Raw genomic sequence first — 18,523 nt, 5'->3', positions numbered from 1 at the left:
ATCTGATTGAGATTGTCATCCACTTTTGTGATTCAAAAAGAATAACCAGAGAAGCAGATACCTCCTTTTCCAGAGAACTGGATATTGACATTTTAGGATGCAGAAAGTCATCTTTGCCCTAGATTTTCCACTGATAGACCACCTCAGCTTTTTTGTGTGTGCTGGGCTAGGTAATGGCTGATCTCTCACTATGTCACATTAATTATTTGAGTGCAGGTAGTTTCACCTTGCTTGCAATGTCTTCTAATTAAGCCAGATTTTACAGCATAGTTCCTCTCAATTCTTTGTACAACTTGATTCCTTTTGATTTGGCTAAGTTTCAGAGATATTGAATAAATTAGGAAACACTTATGGGGACTTACTGTAAAGAATCCAGAGAAATCTGTATCAGACCATGCATTGTACCCACCTATGTGGGAAAGTAGTGTGGAATATCAGAAATTTGTTAGTTTACTAGATAGAAAATCCTCAAGGTAGAGGAGCTCAGTCTTTGCAGCTGAAAATAGCATGAAGAGCAAGGCATAATCCTGTTATACAACAGTAATAGCTAAAGGTTCAGGGTTTCTGATTCAATTTCTACAGTAGAACTTGCCTTGAAATTGGCTACAAAATCATAAGCTGTATCTATCTAAAAGTGCTTCAGGATAATTCAGTGCAATTCCAGATGCAACAAATCCGCCACGTCCTTACCATCATTGTTGATCCTCATGGTTTGGATCAGTGTTTACAGTTGAAAGATAAACTGGATACAAAGCTACCAAAGGCCCAGAACTTTTACAGGAGCCATAAGAAGAGTTAAATTCCACAACCCACATCTAACAGGCATGAAAACTTTAAACTATACACTGGCATTTGTGGCTAAAATTGACACTTTATATTCATATCAATCTCACAGCTGATGAGACATGGTAAACAAGGGTGGAGATGGTTTATTTTTTTAAAAAGGTATTCAAGAAATTATGTATCTATATATATATATGTATCTATATTTTTTAGGGCTTGTCTTTATTGTACCACTTCATTGCCTGGAATGAAAAAAAGCCAAAGCAAAACAACACTGGACATAAGGGGCACTAATAAAATATTATATCCTGCATTTTTGGATTGCCAGCTGGGGCTTCCGTCATGTTCACATCCACTTTTGTAAGACTCCCAGCTCTTCATAAACTGCTACTGCAGTTAATAAACATGTTTTTGTGTGGGAAGGGGTCAAGTTAAAAGAGGAGAATAGCTTCAGTTAAATACTTGTGGTATTTAAATTCTTTGTGCAGAAAAACGAAGTAACAAATTAAAGCCATATGAATAAAGGGACATATTATATGATCTCTCTGATCTCTATTATATTGTTTTTTTATTTCTGTATACTGCAAATATTATAACTTGTTGAATTCCTTAGCTTAATATCTTGTAATATATTACACCTGGCAAACCCCTGATTTCATTACAGTTTCAAAATAGCTAAGTATGTTACAGTAATTGTGTACATTATTCCTATATCTCCATGGCTAGTTTTTAAGTTATGGATATATTGCTTTGACTTTCAAGTGGGCAAAGTTCAGTTGGCCCTCAAATAGGAAATGTTCACACATTTTAAAATGTTCTGCTTTTTTCCTAGCTTGTTATTTTTACAAACTGTGTTGAAGGATTTTCAAGGTAGTTTTGTAAATCTTGGACGGTTAAAAGCTTGTAATATTTCTGAGCAGATCTTCCAGCATCTTGCACACACACCTTTGTTTTGGTGCCTGTAAAATGGTTCATACTCATGGGAAACTGAGTAACACTCTTTAAGATGACCATACAAGTGATCACACTTCTCAAAGGCTTTAAGGAAAATCAAATCTTGTTTTTCAGTCTGGCAAGTAAAAACAAAGCAGAATAATACTTAGAATAAATGACATTAAGCACCTTTCTGCATTATTCTTGTTACATTATCCTTTTTACATGATCCTTTGTAACCAGGAAATCTTGTCTCTATTAAGAGGACAGAATTGCTGTGAGTTCTGCTGTGGTTAACCTCTTGGTCTCCTCTTCCTTGTGGTTACCCTACTTCCAGGATCCTAAGGCATGTTCCCTGACTTGCTGCAATAATAGTGTGGGATGCTTGTGGAGAGAAACTTGCTGGTTTAGTTCTGGCATTTGCAGTTCCCAGTCCTACACTTGTCCTTGGAACATGGGGCGACAAACTCCTGAGACTCTTGAAGGATCTGAGGGTGTAGTGTGCTCTTCTGACCTCCTCATCTGTCTCTTGTTTTCATTGCTTGGTTTCACACTGAGCCCAACTTGTCCCAGATTCAATTAAAGCAATACTAAATCTGATTTATTATAACACATTCAAGATTTAATGAAGTTTGCATGTTTTACTCAGAAAGTGAAAAATTAATCAATGCTTTTTTTTCCTTTTTCATCATTGACTAAACCATTATTGTACTTATTTAAGAAGTTCTTCCCTTGAAGTATTGCCTTTGGAGAGCAGGTGTTGAACTCTAGCCATGAGCTCCTCAGGAAACCTTTTCCAAATCTATCTACTTTTCAACATGCCTAGCTACTAAAATATTTTCATAACTTCACAAAAATTCATAGCTTGCTTCTTACAAGAAGACTTGCACTTGCAGATTCACAGAGGGAAGCTTGCAAGAGTGAAGCCTTTACACAGCAGTTATGTAAAAAAACCCAAACACTTTCAGTGTGGGGAGAGCAAATTATGTTAGCGTATAGCTTCTGCTTTTTTCCTAATCTATTTTTTAGACTGGTTTATTTTGGCATTGATAAAGAGAGTCTATTTCAAAATTCACCTTGGTCAATGACTAAAGTTAAAATGATTCTGTCCTAGTCTTTTTAAAAATGGCACAGGAATTCCCTTCACTCCTTCCAAAGCATTATGTTAAAAAACATTTATGAAACATTCTTCATAATGTGAATTTAGGAAGCAATTAGAAGCAAATGCACTGAAATTGTATAAGCTAAAAAAAAACCAACTGCATACTGGATTCTATAGCAGATACTTCAAGAAAATTTCAGTGTTTTAAATCTTCCTTAGAAAGATGCTAGTTTCTATTCCAAGTTGTCCTGCATGCAGAGCAACATAGCTTTACACTGCACATTAGGCACGAGGTTAAACATGTAGATAAAGATGCACCAAGCTTTTGCTGCAAACAAAGCATCAGTGAACAGGGTGGTGTTGAAAAACATTTTATAAGGACTCCCAGTCTAGCCCCAGTTACAGTTTTATGGCTTATTTAACCAGCTAGAGGGCATTTCTGGGGAGCTGAGACAAATTATATGGTGATGCAAGAAGCTGGAGGCAATTCCAAGTGAGGAAGAATTTGCTCTGAAAGAAGCTGTAAATGCTGAATTAGTTTGTATATTCTGCCAATTTAGCTTTCACTGTGTGTGGCTGTCGGACAATTGGGTGGAGGGAATGAGAAGGTGACAGCAGTGAAGATCTTGGTCAAATTCTCCTGCTGTATTTTCTGCTTCACAGACCAAAGTGTGCCCCTGTGATCTTGTAAATATGTGCTTTCACAAGTGAATTTCATCTAGGTGTATAAGGGCTCAACACCTTTTTGCTTGATTGCAATCGCTTGCTTGTTTTTCTTACTTGTTCAACATATAACTAATATTGCTTGTATCTAAATTAAATGCATTTTGCATCTTTGCTACATCCAGACTCTTGTGTGCACAACTGCTTACACAAAGATTGTTTCCATTTTTTTCTTCTCTTTCTGTAACTTCTGGTTGTGAAAATGCCCCCAGTTTAAGTCTTAAAAATGGCATTCTTGAACCAAATCTCAGGGAGAAGGAAGAGAGTCTCTTAAGGGGCAGATTTTGTGTTAACATGTGGACTTTTGCCTTCCCAACACTCTTGTCAGACTGAAAGGGAAAGTGTCAGGAGGTCAGCATCTGCCAGACTCAGGAGGAAATCAGAGTTTTTATTGGAAAGTACACTTTGATAAAAAAAGTTTAAATAACTCAGGGTGTAAGATAGTTTTTAAGTTGATGTCATTAGGTCACTTTTCCTTCAATTTACATCACTTGGTCTGCTCCTGCTTGAAGCAGTGCTAGTAGTAGGGCAACTTTTAAACTAATAAGGATTCTTAGGCATAAATGAAATGGCTTCCAAAACTCACTAAATGCTCCCTGTTACTGACTAAATCACCATGTTGCTCTTTCTCTTTATTCACCCATCATTGCTAAAAAGATTTCTGAATATTTGGAAGATTTTAGGCTTGCTGAACTTTTAAACCATATCTGAAAGGCAGCATGGCTTCATCCTCATTGTCACTGCCTACCAGAGCTCCCATTTCTGTATATGTGACAACTAGGAAATCAGAAGAAAAAACCCCAAATTATTCAGAAAACTAGGAAAAAAGTGATTAAATTCTTCCTTCTTGCTGTTCATTTTTTGTTAACCACTCCTTTTAAGGTCTTCTTTTTTCCTCTCATGCTCTGTCTCTTTACTTACTGAAAAAATACCAGGTAGTGGAATGTTTAGGGGAAAAAAACTGTGTCCTTCAAATAAAATATTTCTCTTAGAAATTTAATTTTAGTTAAAAAAAAGTAGTTTTTTCTTGGATAAGCAGTTTGAAACTTGCTACTTTCTTTCTAACATCAAGTAGTAGATGATTCCCATAAGGCCGCTGATTTACACCCTCTGTATCTCTTTTTCCAGCCATTTCACAATAGGTAGTTTTTCACTCAGTGACATCCATAAAATAATTGAAGCTTTTTTACTTTTTTTAAAATGCAAAGAGGAGAATTATAAAATATTACTGTTTAAATTTGATTATATTTCTAGTTCTCATTTAGGAGAACTCACTTTATGTCTAAGCTACTCATGGCCGTGTCAGAAGATGATTCATTTAACAACTTCAAAGTTCCTTTTGTGCTTCTCCAGAAGGATTGTACAGAACTTTCATGGACACAAAAATCCTGTACATCTCCTAGTTAATTTCTTAAATGTATGTTCTGAGAGTCTGTTTCAGCCTAGTTTAGAAGAGATTGACAAAAAGATTCCACTGTCTTTCTGAACAATGAATCTTCAGAGCTTGAAAATGCATTTATCATCTATACCTGACCAAAGGATGGTGATTCTCTTTGACTGCAACTTTTAAAGTTGAAGGGTTTTGTCTTGCACAAGGGGAAAAAAACTCCACCTCAAACTCCCAAACCAATCTGACGGAGCTTAGATTATAATTAAGAAGTTATTTTATTTTTTCTAATCATATGGGTATTGTCCTGAGCTGCAGAGTGTCACAGAGCCCTTGATCTCCTTTGTGATAGAATTTCTCACTCAGGATGATGTAGCTCAGGGAAACATGTCTCTGTTTTTCAAACATTTCTCCTACTGACTGTGCTTCAGCTCCTTATGTTTTCTTCCTTGAAGGCAGAAATCCCTTTCTGTTTTCTCCCTCTGTGATAAGTGATGCACAGCTCTGAAGAGAGCTGCCCAGCCCTGTGCACCAGCTCCTCTTGACAGCACCTAAGTTTCTGCTTAGCTTGTTTAGTGTGTATGTTAAATATGTGTGCACAGACAAATAGATCTGGGGAGATTCTGACCTGTTTGTGAGGAGTCAAGTAACCACAGCATTATAAAATTATTTAGGTTGGAAAGAACCCCTGGCAGCCTAGTCCAAGCCCCTTCTCAAAGCTGTTCTTTTCAGATCAGGCTATTCAGGCATGTCTGATCAAGTTTTGAACACCTCCAATGTTGCTACACTCCTCACTCTGCACAGCATCACACAGTGGAAAGTGAGGAGCAAATCACTCAACTGATTGAGCTCTGGCAGCTTCTTTAAGCCCTGTTTCAGTATTTGGTCACACTCCTTTTTTTTTTCATGATGTCGAATTGGAATTTAGGATGTTCCAGATGTTTGTTGTGTCTTGTCCAATCGCCGTTCAGCTCTGTGAAGAGACAGGCTCCATCTTCCTTTTATCCTCTCATCAGATCTTCCTTTTAACCTCTGAGCTGCAAGGTTTCCCCTTTGCCTTCCCTTCTCAGGGCTGAAGGGACTCTGCTCTCACAGCCCCTTCTTGCACCCAGCCCGGGTGCCACTGTGGCATCTGCTCCAGTAGGTAACACCTGCTCATTTGGGATCAAACTGGTGTTTGCTGATGCATTTCCACAGAAAGGAAAGGATCAAGGGCACCTTTGTGGTACTGATGGGGTCCTGCCAGGACCTTTGTCCTGGCCCTGTCTCTCAATTTGCTGAGTTCTCTGTGTCAGTCTCTGGTAGCAGATGTGTGGTAACATTACTTTCTGGTGTCCTGGTTCGTGTCACCATCTTGGGAGTCCATTATGTCTCATGACAGCGTGTGTCACAGCAGTTGAGTGATTTGCTCCTCACTTTCCACTGTGTGATGCAGAGTGAGGAGTGTAGCAACATGAAACTGTAGCAACTTTATTCCTTAGGGTAGGAATGTGGCAGCTAAGCAAATCTGCCTTTTTCCAGAGATGCAATGAAGCCTTTGGATCAAAAATAAAGCAGTCCTTAGGATTCAAGTGTGACTCTGTTACTGTGAATACAAATAGTGAAAATTTACATATGTTGCACCATTCTGTTTTCTTTTTTCCTTTTACTGTTATTTTTTTGCTTTTAATAAAAGTGGTATTACTTATTGTCTTCTGCATGCTCTGGAATGTGGGAATACTATATCAGTGCAGCAATGACAAGTATGAGTTTGAGGCAGAAGAAAATGAAAGATATTTATCAAAGTATTTTCATCTCTTTGGTGAAAATTGTTGTTGCTGAGTTACCACACTACCTGAAACAAGCTCTTGGTGGATTTAAGCAAAATATTACAAGTATCACATTCCTCTGTTTTCTGTTTAGCTTGTCTTCTTGGGAAATAACCAGGCTTTTATGGTTTTTTAGATAATGGGTTTTTACCCTTCATTCCACTATTAGCATCACATTACTGTATAGAAAGAGCTCTAAAGGGAAATTATTTTATTCAAAGCTTGTTTTCTTTCTAATATCTAACAGCAAGTATCAAGTGTCTCAATGCTATGCTAAACCATCTAGCAATACCAAAGCAACAGCTGAGTTTGTTTTGAATTCAGGGCTTTGTAAGCAAATAGAAGCTGTTGTGACTGGCCTTGGTGCAATACACACAGCTGGATAAAGCACAAGGTGCTTTCAGAGACCAGCTGAGAGATGTGGGGGGGCAGAAGCAGCACTACAGACCCTTCCTTGTGCTCCATGTGGAGAATGTAAGAATGCTGTATCAGAGATGCTCAGCTGGATGCCAGTCCAGCTGTCAAAACAGAGGCAGGGTCCCCTGGGTTCTGCAGCAGCAGATTTGTTTCCTCTTTCAGCACAGTAGTCTTGGCATTGCCCTCACTAGCACCACTTCTTTACCCAAGAACCTCCTGGGCACAAATAAGCTTAATCTCCATTTTATTTATCAGAACAAAGGACAGGGTCAAGGTCCTGTCACCAGAGTCCATGCTAGACTTTGCAGTGGTCAAACAGCCTAGCCCAAAGAGCAACATTTTTATTAAAAATACTTCTCTGAAAGCACAAACCAAAGAATTTCCTTCTGTACTACATTACTAAGTGTGCAAATTCTCTAGTAACATTCAGGAATGGGAGCAGTAACCAGTCTTTTGCCACCTGGTTTGTGGGAATTGGAGGTGTATGTGAAATCACATGGAATTATGGGAAAACTCAGGTAGCAAATATTCTAGAGGATGGACTGCAGACATGGAAATGGAAGCTTGTGGGGCCTGAACTCCCTCACAGTGCCTGCCCTGAGCTGAAAATACCAACTTGCTTAAGCTATCTGCACTTGGACTTTACCAGGCCAGCACATGCCAGTCCACCTGATCTGTTCTTGAAATTGGTCTGATCCTGGGTCTCAGCTCAATAAGCTGTTCTGTACTCAGATAATTCTGCAGAGAACCAGAGATGTCTTGTGCATCTGTAATACATGGAGGACTGGGAGCTGGCTCTACTTTGGTAAGATTCAAAGAATTGTTATGTGGAAACACTTTAAATAAATATGTAAATGCTTTGAAGGCTCCTTCTTTCAAGATGCCAGTCATAAAACCAAAAAGTTTTAAGAACTTTGATTAGATAAATGCCAAATTTCCCTGCACTGGACGTGTTGTCTTCTTTCAGAAATGCCACTTGGAACTGGTTTCTGAATTGGGGCCAGTAAACTTGTGTGCCCTGGGACATCTCCAGCATGTGAACTAGCATTTCAAATTGTATTACTAAGCTCAGATTAACTGGCTGTCTATGAACAGCTGTCAAAGCAATTTCACAAATGGTGAGGTGAATAATTCCAACAAGGATGCAAAGGCTGTCATGGAAGTGGAATACAGCCACTGCCAGCCTCTGCATAGTTCAGGGACATCACCAGTTTTCTGTGGTCATGGGCTGCTCACAAAGTATAGAGTTTACAGCAGCCAGAGCAGACATTTTAAAGTGATGAGTAAAAAGACTGATTTTGATACCTTGTTTGGTTGGAAAGGGGAGGCTTGCATTTTTTAGTATAGCGATAAACAAATGCAGAATGTGGGAGGAGATGACTCAGAAAACACCAGCATGGTCTGATGTTTGTATTACAACATAATAAATGGGCTGTTTTATATGTATGGGAATGCACATAGACAGAATGCAGATGAACCTAATAAAATTATCCTAATCACTGGGATGGCAGCCTCTCTGCAAGAAAGAAAAATTGATCACCTCACTTGGAAAAGGAGATGGATCTTAATTTTGTGGTGTTCTTTCCACATAGAAAGGATGATATTTAAGATTCTCTTTTTAATAAAGTGCTGGACTTCCTGTCAAATGGCACTTTGTAGAACTCAAGCAATTAAATAAATGCTTTCTTTGTGAGAAAATATTTTTGGATTGGGGGTGTTCTTCTGGAACCTCAGGTATTGATTAGTTGTTTGTTTGACTGTTTTTTCAAACAAAGAAAGGTGAAAAATAGAAACAGGAAGGATTAGGATTAAAAATCATGACAGTGGAGCATGGGGCTTTTATGCAGCTTCCATTAATATCTTAAAACAGAAACTTGAGCAAAAATGTGTCACCATTTTGGAGCTAAATCTGGTTTATAAAGTAAGGAAGTATTTTTGAAATTGCTTTGGAGACAATAGATAGTAGACCTTATATCTCCACAGGAGAGCTTAACCATCTAATGCTGCAGATAGCTACACAATTTTTTCTGAGTTCTCTCTCTTTCACCTTAAAGATTAGAATTATTGCTCCTGCCCACACTCAAATGTCTTTTATATGAATTTTAATTGCGTTCCCCTGTTTGATTCCTTTTGCGTTTTTATCCATGTAAAACAATTAAAAATCGATTAATAATTTTATGTCATATTGTTTGAACTTTATTTAAATGCAGTAAAATAGAAGATAGTTCTTATTTCTCTGAAGGGGCAGTCTTAATTGAGGAGAGTGGTTGAAATTAGCATTAGCTAAAATTATGACAGTGTCAGTGATGATTTATGACAGCTGAGCATTAAATATTTTTTGTCTTTAACTAACATTCCTTGTAGTAATATTCCCCTGAAGGAGATGCAATCAGACTTTAAGCTGTTTCACTAATTCTTTTGTACAGAGTCTGGGATGCCAAAGGATTTCACCCAGTGCAGAGTGGCTGGAATGTCTTTCAAGCTGTGATGAATGTGTTGAGTTTTAATACCAATTGTTGTACTTCATGGGCTCATTGGCTCCATTAATATTGCACTCACTGCTATTACTAAAACTTGTGATGGTAATAAATTGAGAGGGCATGACACCCAAGTAGGCATAGCTTGATTTTATACTAGTTTCTTTTATTTTATTGTAGTTTTTCTTCAAGGAAGTTTGGGAAAATATATAATTTCTCATATCTTTTAAACATGTACCTGATATGTATTATTTTCCATTTAGCTTAGCATTTGTATTCACCACAAGTTATGTGTGTTACAGGAAGAAAAACTGAGTTATAATTTCAGCTCACAAAAGCTGGATTCAATTCAAAACTGGCCTTGCTTTGACTTAATGATGCCATAAGGTCACTTCCAGCCTGATTTATTGTATATTTTAGAGATTTCAGTGCAATATCAATATAGATCCCTTAGGTTCATTAATTCACATATGATGACGATTTGCACTTTGCCAGAGACAGCTTTAACCCTGCTTACCATATCACTAAAGACATTTTACTCTGAGAACCTATCCTTTGCTTTCAATTACAGAATGCATTGCTATTGACATAACACTGGTGCTATAAAGTCCAGTTATATCTTTTTCAGATCATTCTTTTTTTCTCTCTATATGTTATAAACTCATAATTGCCTTTAGAGATCCCTGAAGACCCAGAAATTGCAGAAGAATATTATAAAGATGAGTTTGAATCCTGTTCAGAAGACAGTGAAGAGGAGGAAGATGCAGAATTGTCATGGACAGTCTCTAAGACAAATCACCAGGTAAATGTGACCTTTGAGAACCCTGTATACACTTGATGCTCATTTTCCATGAGAAAACTGAGTTCCTTCCCAGAATTTGTCCTACTGGCATCGCTGATTTTTTTTTAGGAGTGTGTGTATATATCAATACCATGAATTAATTATATGTGTATTATAAGGTATTGATGGGAAAGATTTTTTCATTCCTTCAAGTTTAAAGGTAATACTCCCACGAATGCCTTAAGGTAAATAATTGTCAGAAACCATTCTTGAGACTCTAAAACACTCAGAGTGGGATCCTCTCAAATGCCAGCTGTGATTGAAATGAAATTAAAGCTGAAGGTATACTTCAAGCATAAGATCTAAGTTCCAGCTCTAATTCCCAGGCAAAGATAGTCATCTCTAGTTCCTGCCTATATTAGACATTTTTTCTAGGACAGTGTGATGAATGATGAGCCTAAACAGCTGAAAGACTTGTTCAGCAAATCTGTAGACTTTTCCACCTCACTGAAAGTGTCAGTGAAGAGAAAACATTGTTGAAAGGCTTAAAGTAGCTTTATCAGTTAAGGCTGCCACAAGAAAGTCAGGGATTGCAGTGTGAAGGTTGAAGATTATTGCAAAAGGCACCTAATTTAGATCTGATCAGAATGAGCTGAGATGAATCTTGTCTCCAATGATCAAGTCTCAGTGAAATCAATAAACTTAAGTGCCTGAGGCAGTTCTGAAAATGGATCTTCCTAAGGCATTCAGGAACTATTAATTTCTCCCATGGGCCTCCAGTTTCAAGCATGGCCTGCAGTGCCTCTGAATGGTACTATCTGGTTCTGCCTAGGAACAGTAACTTTATTCTGTGATCATGTGCAAAGTTTGCAGAACAGGGTGTGATGTCTTCTGCATTCCAGGGAACCAGCCAAGAAGGCTAATACTCTTCACTAAATTATAAATAACTTGTGGTTTTTGAAAAATTTGAACTAATAGCTTCTTTGAGATGTAGTTTTTAAGGCAAAAATAAAGTGTGAGAAATCAGAACTCTACTTCTACCACAGTAGCAGACTACTGGAAATTGTCCCACAAGTAAAACTTGAAATTTGCTCAGAAATAGCTCCATTCAATCTAGACATGTCCCCCTAACTTTCAAATTAAACACACAGGATGCCTTAAAATTCAGGAGCAGATTGTGCAATAGTAAAGAAATTGTTATTCAATTGAAAAACAGTGGATTATCTTAGACAATACTTTTTTAAAGTTTGCTGTATTTATGCTTACCCACAACACATAGACATACAAAGAAACCATTGCCCAGAAAGTCTACCACAAGGTACTCTTGAAAACAAAATTACTGCTCATTTTCATCAGACTCTGAGACAATTTTTCTTTTTTAGAATGCCTTTTGAAATTTTCACTCAACTTTCATTGACAGTATCATTAAGTGTCAATCAGTAGTGGTTTTTAACAGGCAGACTGCTGCTTAGAATTAATGAAGGGCAGAAGACAAAAATAGATTTCTCAGTAATGCAGAATAAATTAGGTGTTGGCATTCAGATGTGAGTTGCAACAGTCCCTCATGTTGGACTGACTAAAAATCCCATAATAAGAACCAGCATGGTGGGCTGGAAGAGCCATCCCACTGGCACCCCATTGTCTCTGTCACCTTAAGATATTCAATAAGTGTGTTTCTGGTTATTGACACAATTACCTTTTCTATTTTTTGGGAAGTGAAAATAGGCAATTTTTGCTTTCTCAAGTGAAAAATTCTGCAGTAAATCAGAGGTGAAAGCAGACTGAACATACCTGTGCAAATCTGAACATCTTTTTCTGAACTCAACAAACACAAGGGTGTGGGGGGAAGTAAGCAAGCATTATTAGGGAGTAAGCATCTAATGCAGGTTGGATGGAATACGCAGAGATGTCTGTCTTTGGTGATTATAAAGGGATTTACAGTTGTTAACATGCACACAACATCTTTCTTTGGATATCAATGGTTATGTGAGATGAATCCCACTCAAAGGTAGGTGGGATCATGCTCAGTATTAATAATAAGCTTCAAATCCTACCAGAATAGCAAAGGTTTGCTTCTGCAGTCATTTACTTAATACCAAAACTCCTATTTCTCTGATGGCATTCATACTCTTAAACCCTTTCTTCAGAGATACCTTAAACCAAGCTTTTGGAGGTGTGTGCTAAAAAGTCATCCCACTGCAACACAGTAAGGGCTAGTAAGGTAATTTCTGCAAATCTCTTAAATTTCCAATCCCAAGATTGCTTTACTAGTTACCTCTGTGCAGAGAGGGCAGAAATGCTGCACCTGGTGGTGCTCTCTGGTGACCCCATTATTTCAAACAAGGATTAAAAAAATTTCCAATGTTCATGCAGTAGCATGAGGTCAGAAAAGTCATCTTTATGAACAACATATTAAGGTGCAAGATGTAGAAAGGGATATGAGCTATTTATTCAAGCCTAATATAGGCTCCCAGAGATGTCAAGACAGACTGAGAAGCAGCAGCCTCATGCGGGATGTAAGACCGCTTAGGAAGGTAGAGTTAGTAGGCACTGAAACACTTTATTTTAAAGGTTTAGGGTGGGAGCTGAGACAGCTTTTTTTTCTCATGTTGGTACAGCCAATCTGATTTCAGACACATTTTCCAGCACTGGAGTTTAGTCCTTTGTTCCTTTCTTTTGGAGCAGAAGTGCACATTGACAGATTACAAGCAGCAATTGGCTGATTACTTTTCCAGACCTCCACCTCTTCAAGCCAGTGGTTCTTTTCCACATGTTTTTTTAATACAAGAACCAGTTTCTAATTAGGGGAAAATCATAAAAGCTAATGACAAACTGTTTTTAAAAGCATTTTAATGTGTAATGCTTAACAGAGGTTTCATCTTGAAAAGTTAATGTGTAATGAAGCTTCCATTGGCTTTGATTTAGCTGAGATGCTGGTGGATGCTCTTTGCTGAAGTTTATCACCATGCTCTTAGTGCTTTTTCTCAGTGACCATAATAACAAATTCACCCTTTTCACTATGACAAAGTCTACTACTGTGATGCAGTAGGTTCCTATTGTCAAATTCCCAGTTGCTTCTGAGATTGTCAAGCCAGACAGTCAGCTGACATAAATTATCATAGCTCCAGCAGCTCTGAGTGGTCTGTGTGCTGTGATCCCTAAGATGCTCCCCTGGATTCCTAACGCATGTTTTGGCAGGCTTGTGGCTGTTAGAAATGGGGTTGCTTGTTCTGAATCTGGAATGTGCAAGCATTCACCCACACTGGCCCTTGTGCACGGGAGTGCCTCTCTTCTGGGCATCTGTCAAACTCCCTTGTCCATTCTGTAGGGCTTTGCTTTCTCTGAAAAAAAAAAAAAAAGAAGCGAAAGATTAAAGAAATAGATTAAATGAAACAGCTAAATCCTCTTCCAGTGCTAAACCCAAGTGGGGAAAAGATAGGAGTGATGAAGAGATGAAAATACATCTTTTGCCTTACAGAAGAAGGAGAAGAAACCAGCCTTGTAGTCATAATTGGAGTAAATATGATGTCCTGTTGTGAGATGTCAAAGGTTTGGGAATTACAGGCTTTATCCTATTAAAAAATGTTTTTAAAAGGCTTTATTAAAGCAATAGTGTTTTATATGGTTGTTTACTATGTTTTACCTATCTGTATAAAGATTTGTGGTTAACTGTTAGTGATAATGAAAATAAAAATAATTACAAAATAATATTAGCAGAAAATCAATATACCTTTTCAGTTTGGAATGAAAAAGATTTAATAACTTTTTAATGAAGTACTAATGGTTCCTTTTTTTTAAAGTACAGACAAATGGTATCTGTAATTCAATATTCAATATAATGTACTGTGTATATTAACATAATGAATGCATTCCCTGGCATTTCCTGGCTGCAGAACTGGAAACCCTTGTGCTGACTTGATCCAATCAGGACCCCACAGGCTGCTCCAAAAGGGAAAAGAAGCTCCTTTGAGCCTATGAGCTTGTGGGTTACCTGTTGTAATGGCCAACCAAGAACCTGATTCCTGCCTTGCAAACCTCAGCTAAAGTAGCAGGGCCTGTTTCAAATATAAATCCATGAAACAACTTGGGGTGAAGAATAGTTAGTTTATGCTCATGCATAACAGCTCCCACTTGCATCAGAAGGTCCCTAACCAGCTAGAAGTCATTGCAACAATTACTGCTGTCCTATTTAGGTGTACTGGCAGTTCCTAAGTTGAGAAATTTAGAATGGGCATTTTAGTAAGATCACAGAAGAATATAAAACAGGTTGTCCATCCTAGAAGTGGAGGTCAATAGTGTTTGTATTTATTCCATTGTTTTCATTCCATTGTTTTCAATCTTAAAGGCATAGAGTGCTGATTATTTTTTAAAAATACGTATTTTTGACACATCTTTTAAGGTTGAGATTTTGACTGTCAGTTTTAAATAGTCAAGAAATGCTGTGTTTTTAAATGTGATATGGCATCAGCTTCTACACACTCAGAGTCCAAGTTTTTCTTGGACTTTCATAAAATTGTGATGTTCTTCCTGGTAAACAATCATTGCTTAATGGCCAGAACTTTAAATTTCATCTGTGTACACAAGCAGCATTTCATATGAATGATATCATGGCAAAACTGTCAGCCATCTGTTTGGTAGCAGAACACTTGAAATATAAAAATGTTAAAATCTCTTCTTAATTAAAAATTTTAATTAGTTGTTGTTACTAGACATGTAAGTAGATGAAATTACATGAAAGATAAGTATTAATTTGTGGGCAGCTATCATAAGCATAAAAAATTTTGGCATAGTTAAAAAGTATATACTAGCCTTTTTCAATGTAATATAATTTTAGATATTCCAGAACTAACTGATGATAAAATGCTGGTATATTTTCACAGACTGCACACCACCCTTCAGAGTAAATATAGCTCCTTTAAATTCCATGCACAGTTGTTCTAAACACTTGTCTTTTACAAGGAATCTGACTTAAATTGTTGTTTGGTTATTGCATCATTCCAAAGCCTGATGTTTTAGGAGAAAAAGACATAGAAAATGTCCTGAGCAATGTAACTTCTTTATAGTCTAGTCTTGACACTTACTGATGTGATATCCTCTATGTTTGTGAGATGGTACCTCTGGGACACAGTGTTTGTATTTAGGATTGTGCTCACACAAATGCTGTTCCTATTTCTTTTATTCACAGGACAGTGATATGGAGGCAATGGTTGAGTATTTGGAGAGTGTCCTGAATAGCAGCTCTTTGGGTAAGATGATATATCTTCTTTAGATAGCAGCAGTTATTAGCAGTCTATATGCATCACTGTCCAACTATTTCCATTTTGCAACAAAATAACTCAAAAAATGTGATCCCTTTGAAAATTACTTCCTTAATCTACTGCAAAGCAGTATAACTATGCCAAAAGAAGAAGCATAAGCAGTTGTGTTTTTGTTGAAAATAATAAAACCATAATGCATGATAGTCAGAAGTATAGAATGTTATAGAAAAAATCTAAAAACTTGGATACTGTCATTTTTTTCTCCACAGGAAAATATTTGAGGATGTGTAAGCTATTTTATAGTTTTTAATCCTGGTAACAATAAGAGAAAATGAATTAAAATATTTAATATTTTAAAAATTATGATCATGGTTTGGATAATAATTTATGTAACAGTATCTCATTACAGGTACAAAGAAGAGTGAGAATTTAAGTCTGTAATTTAATCCAAAAATCTCTGGAAAAATATTGTCTACAGATTTACAACTGGAAAACCTGGGTCATTGTGGTCTTCTTAAAAGCTAAAAAGAAAACTTATGAGAAAGAAGGCCATTTACTGTGGCTGTCGCAGTCACTGTCCTCAGAGCCACCAGGTGGGACTGTGCCAGCAGCAGCCTGAGTGTGAGCTGCATGAAAGGCCAGCTGAGTTCCCAAAGGCTCCCATGGGCATTGCAGCCTCATTTAGCTGCTTTGTTGGCACTCATTTAGTTGGGATAAACCTGACTTGGGATTATCTAAAACCACAACACAGGAGACTCCTAGGAAGTCCTGCTTCCAGAGGTTCTTCCACTGCAGAGCTCTGATTTACCCCTGCTTGTGAGCCTGGGCAGATGGGAAGAGAAAGCCAAAGAAGAAGGATGAAAGGGAGTGATCAAAGGTGTTGCCATCATAGTCTTGTAGGTCACCTTCTGAGTCACCTTCTGGATCCCATGCCAGGAGACCCTCAGCACTGAAGGAAGGAACGTTTACATCCAGTTTCTCTTCACACTTGCAGAGAACCCCCTGTCTCCAAATTCTGCACTCATTTATGCATTTGCAGCATCACTGTCTGCAATGTGTTTGCAGAAGTTGAAATAAGAAAAAAATTTTTCTCTGTGCTTCAATATCCCTTCATTTAATAAAGAGAGGAATTGCCTTGAAGGTTGGTGAGAACAAACAAGAATATGAAGACAAACAGTGATGTTTTAAAAACAACCTTAGTATTAGAAACTCCCTTATCTTAATCTTTTCCCCTCAGTATTAGGGACAAGAAGATGACTTTTTAAAAATTGTAATATTAGATTGTACTTTTGTCACTAGAAAAATTTCCAACCAGTCTGTGCTGAAACTTACAGGCTTTTTTCAAACTAGGTAGTAATTAGGTATGATTTTCTCCAAAGAAATATATGTCATGATAATAAGAGACAAATCTCCAGGTTCCCTTCTATCTTTGTATGCCCAGCATCACTTAGAAAGTTTAAAATTTCATTATTTTAAGTTCTTCCAAAATCAAGCTATAAACCTGTATTTGGGGTCATTTTTATCCATTTGCTAATGTTCATTTATACCTTGCATGTTCTTCACTGGGCTCCAAATTCCCATTCCATCCAAATTCTAGTTATTTAGTGCATTTTACATAGGTTAGATACTTGCTGTCTTTTTCTCCCTAAAGCTAGTTGTGTCCCCTTCCAGGTCTGCATTTCTTTAACTAACCACTAGCACGTTGGTTTTAGCCATTGCATTGCCAGTACTAGCCAGAGCTTCCCTTCTTGACATCCCATACCTGCAGTCCTTTACATCTCATCATTTGTTCCCACTTTTCAAGTCATCTGCTGTTGTACCAGGCCTGTACTTCTCTACATTAATTTAATTAAGTTAGTTATAAATATGTCTTTCAACACAGAATACTACTAATCCATCTGAAAAAACAAGTTGTACATTACAAGAATAACTGGAAACAAAACAACCCACTACATAGTAATTCAAAGAACTCCTCCTATAGCTTAAGCAATTCAATCAAAATTTCCGTCAGGACAAGCCAAGATCAGACAAAGCCTGAAGCCTTGCAGACTCAGTTCCAGGTGTGTGGCCTGGGGCAAGCAGTGGCAATACCATATTGCTGGGCTACAGAGCTGCAACAGAATTGTAATGGCTGCTCCTGAAAACAGTGTGGATTTCATAGCAATAATAGGGCAATGGAAGCAGGAATCTGGCCAGGACAGAATTTCTTGTAGCATCTTTCATTATTAAAGTATTACAAAAAGATTAGGAGTCATTTCAGGTGGTTGTTAGAGAATAACCAAGAAGAAAAACACTAGAACATTTTTTTATGTCAGCAAAGGCTGTGATAAAAAGGATGCAATAAATATAAATTGTTTTTCAACACGTGGAATTTGTTTAATATAAACCTCAGTGTTTATAAAAGGACTTGGAAGGTAACTGAGTTTTCTCCTCAAGATGTCTCAGAATCACTCCAAGTACAAGAGCTTTTGTGGTACACAATTGATTTGTGTTGTCTATAAAGGTCCATGTGGAGTGTGTTTGATATAAGATAGGCTGTGCTGATAAATTGAAAAATTGGGAAGATCGCAGAAAAAATCTGCAGAAGATAAGGGAGTTTAAAAAACTCATTTTAAAATTTACTAGATTTGCCTGGCATTAAGGGAGAGAAGGTTAGGGGCAGTTGGGTCACTTTGTATTGTTTATCTGGAATCTGGATAACGCATCTGTTTCTAAGATTTTATATTTTGTGCAAAAAGGCATCTTAGGATCTCATATGTAGCAGTGAAAGGTAAGGAAAAGAAATCTGAAATACAAACAGAAGTTTGTGATTCAGTGGAGATAACAGCTTCACAACTCATCATGGCTTATGAAG

General features: G+C 37.4%; 1 protein-coding gene across 1 annotated transcript in view; it reads left to right on the top strand.

Moving 5' to 3' along the window:
- NEK11 (NIMA related kinase 11) overlaps window positions 1-18,523 on the top strand; it is an 82,615-nt gene that overhangs the window by 46,363 nt on the left and 17,729 nt on the right. The window contains exons 13-14 of the mRNA XM_005423981.3: window positions 10,308-10,432; window positions 15,597-15,657. Coding sequence (XP_005424038.1) covers window positions 10,308-10,432; window positions 15,597-15,657 — 186 coding nt within the window. The remainder of the gene's footprint in view (window positions 1-10,307; window positions 10,433-15,596; window positions 15,658-18,523) is intronic.

Source organism: Geospiza fortis, unplaced genomic scaffold (genome assembly GCF_000277835.1).
Source record: "Geospiza fortis unplaced genomic scaffold, GeoFor_1.0 scaffold346, whole genome shotgun sequence".
NCBI lineage: Eukaryota > Metazoa > Chordata > Aves > Passeriformes > Thraupidae > Geospiza > Geospiza fortis.
Note: the sequence above shows the minus strand (reverse complement) of the source record. Positions and strands in the feature narration are given on the sequence as shown.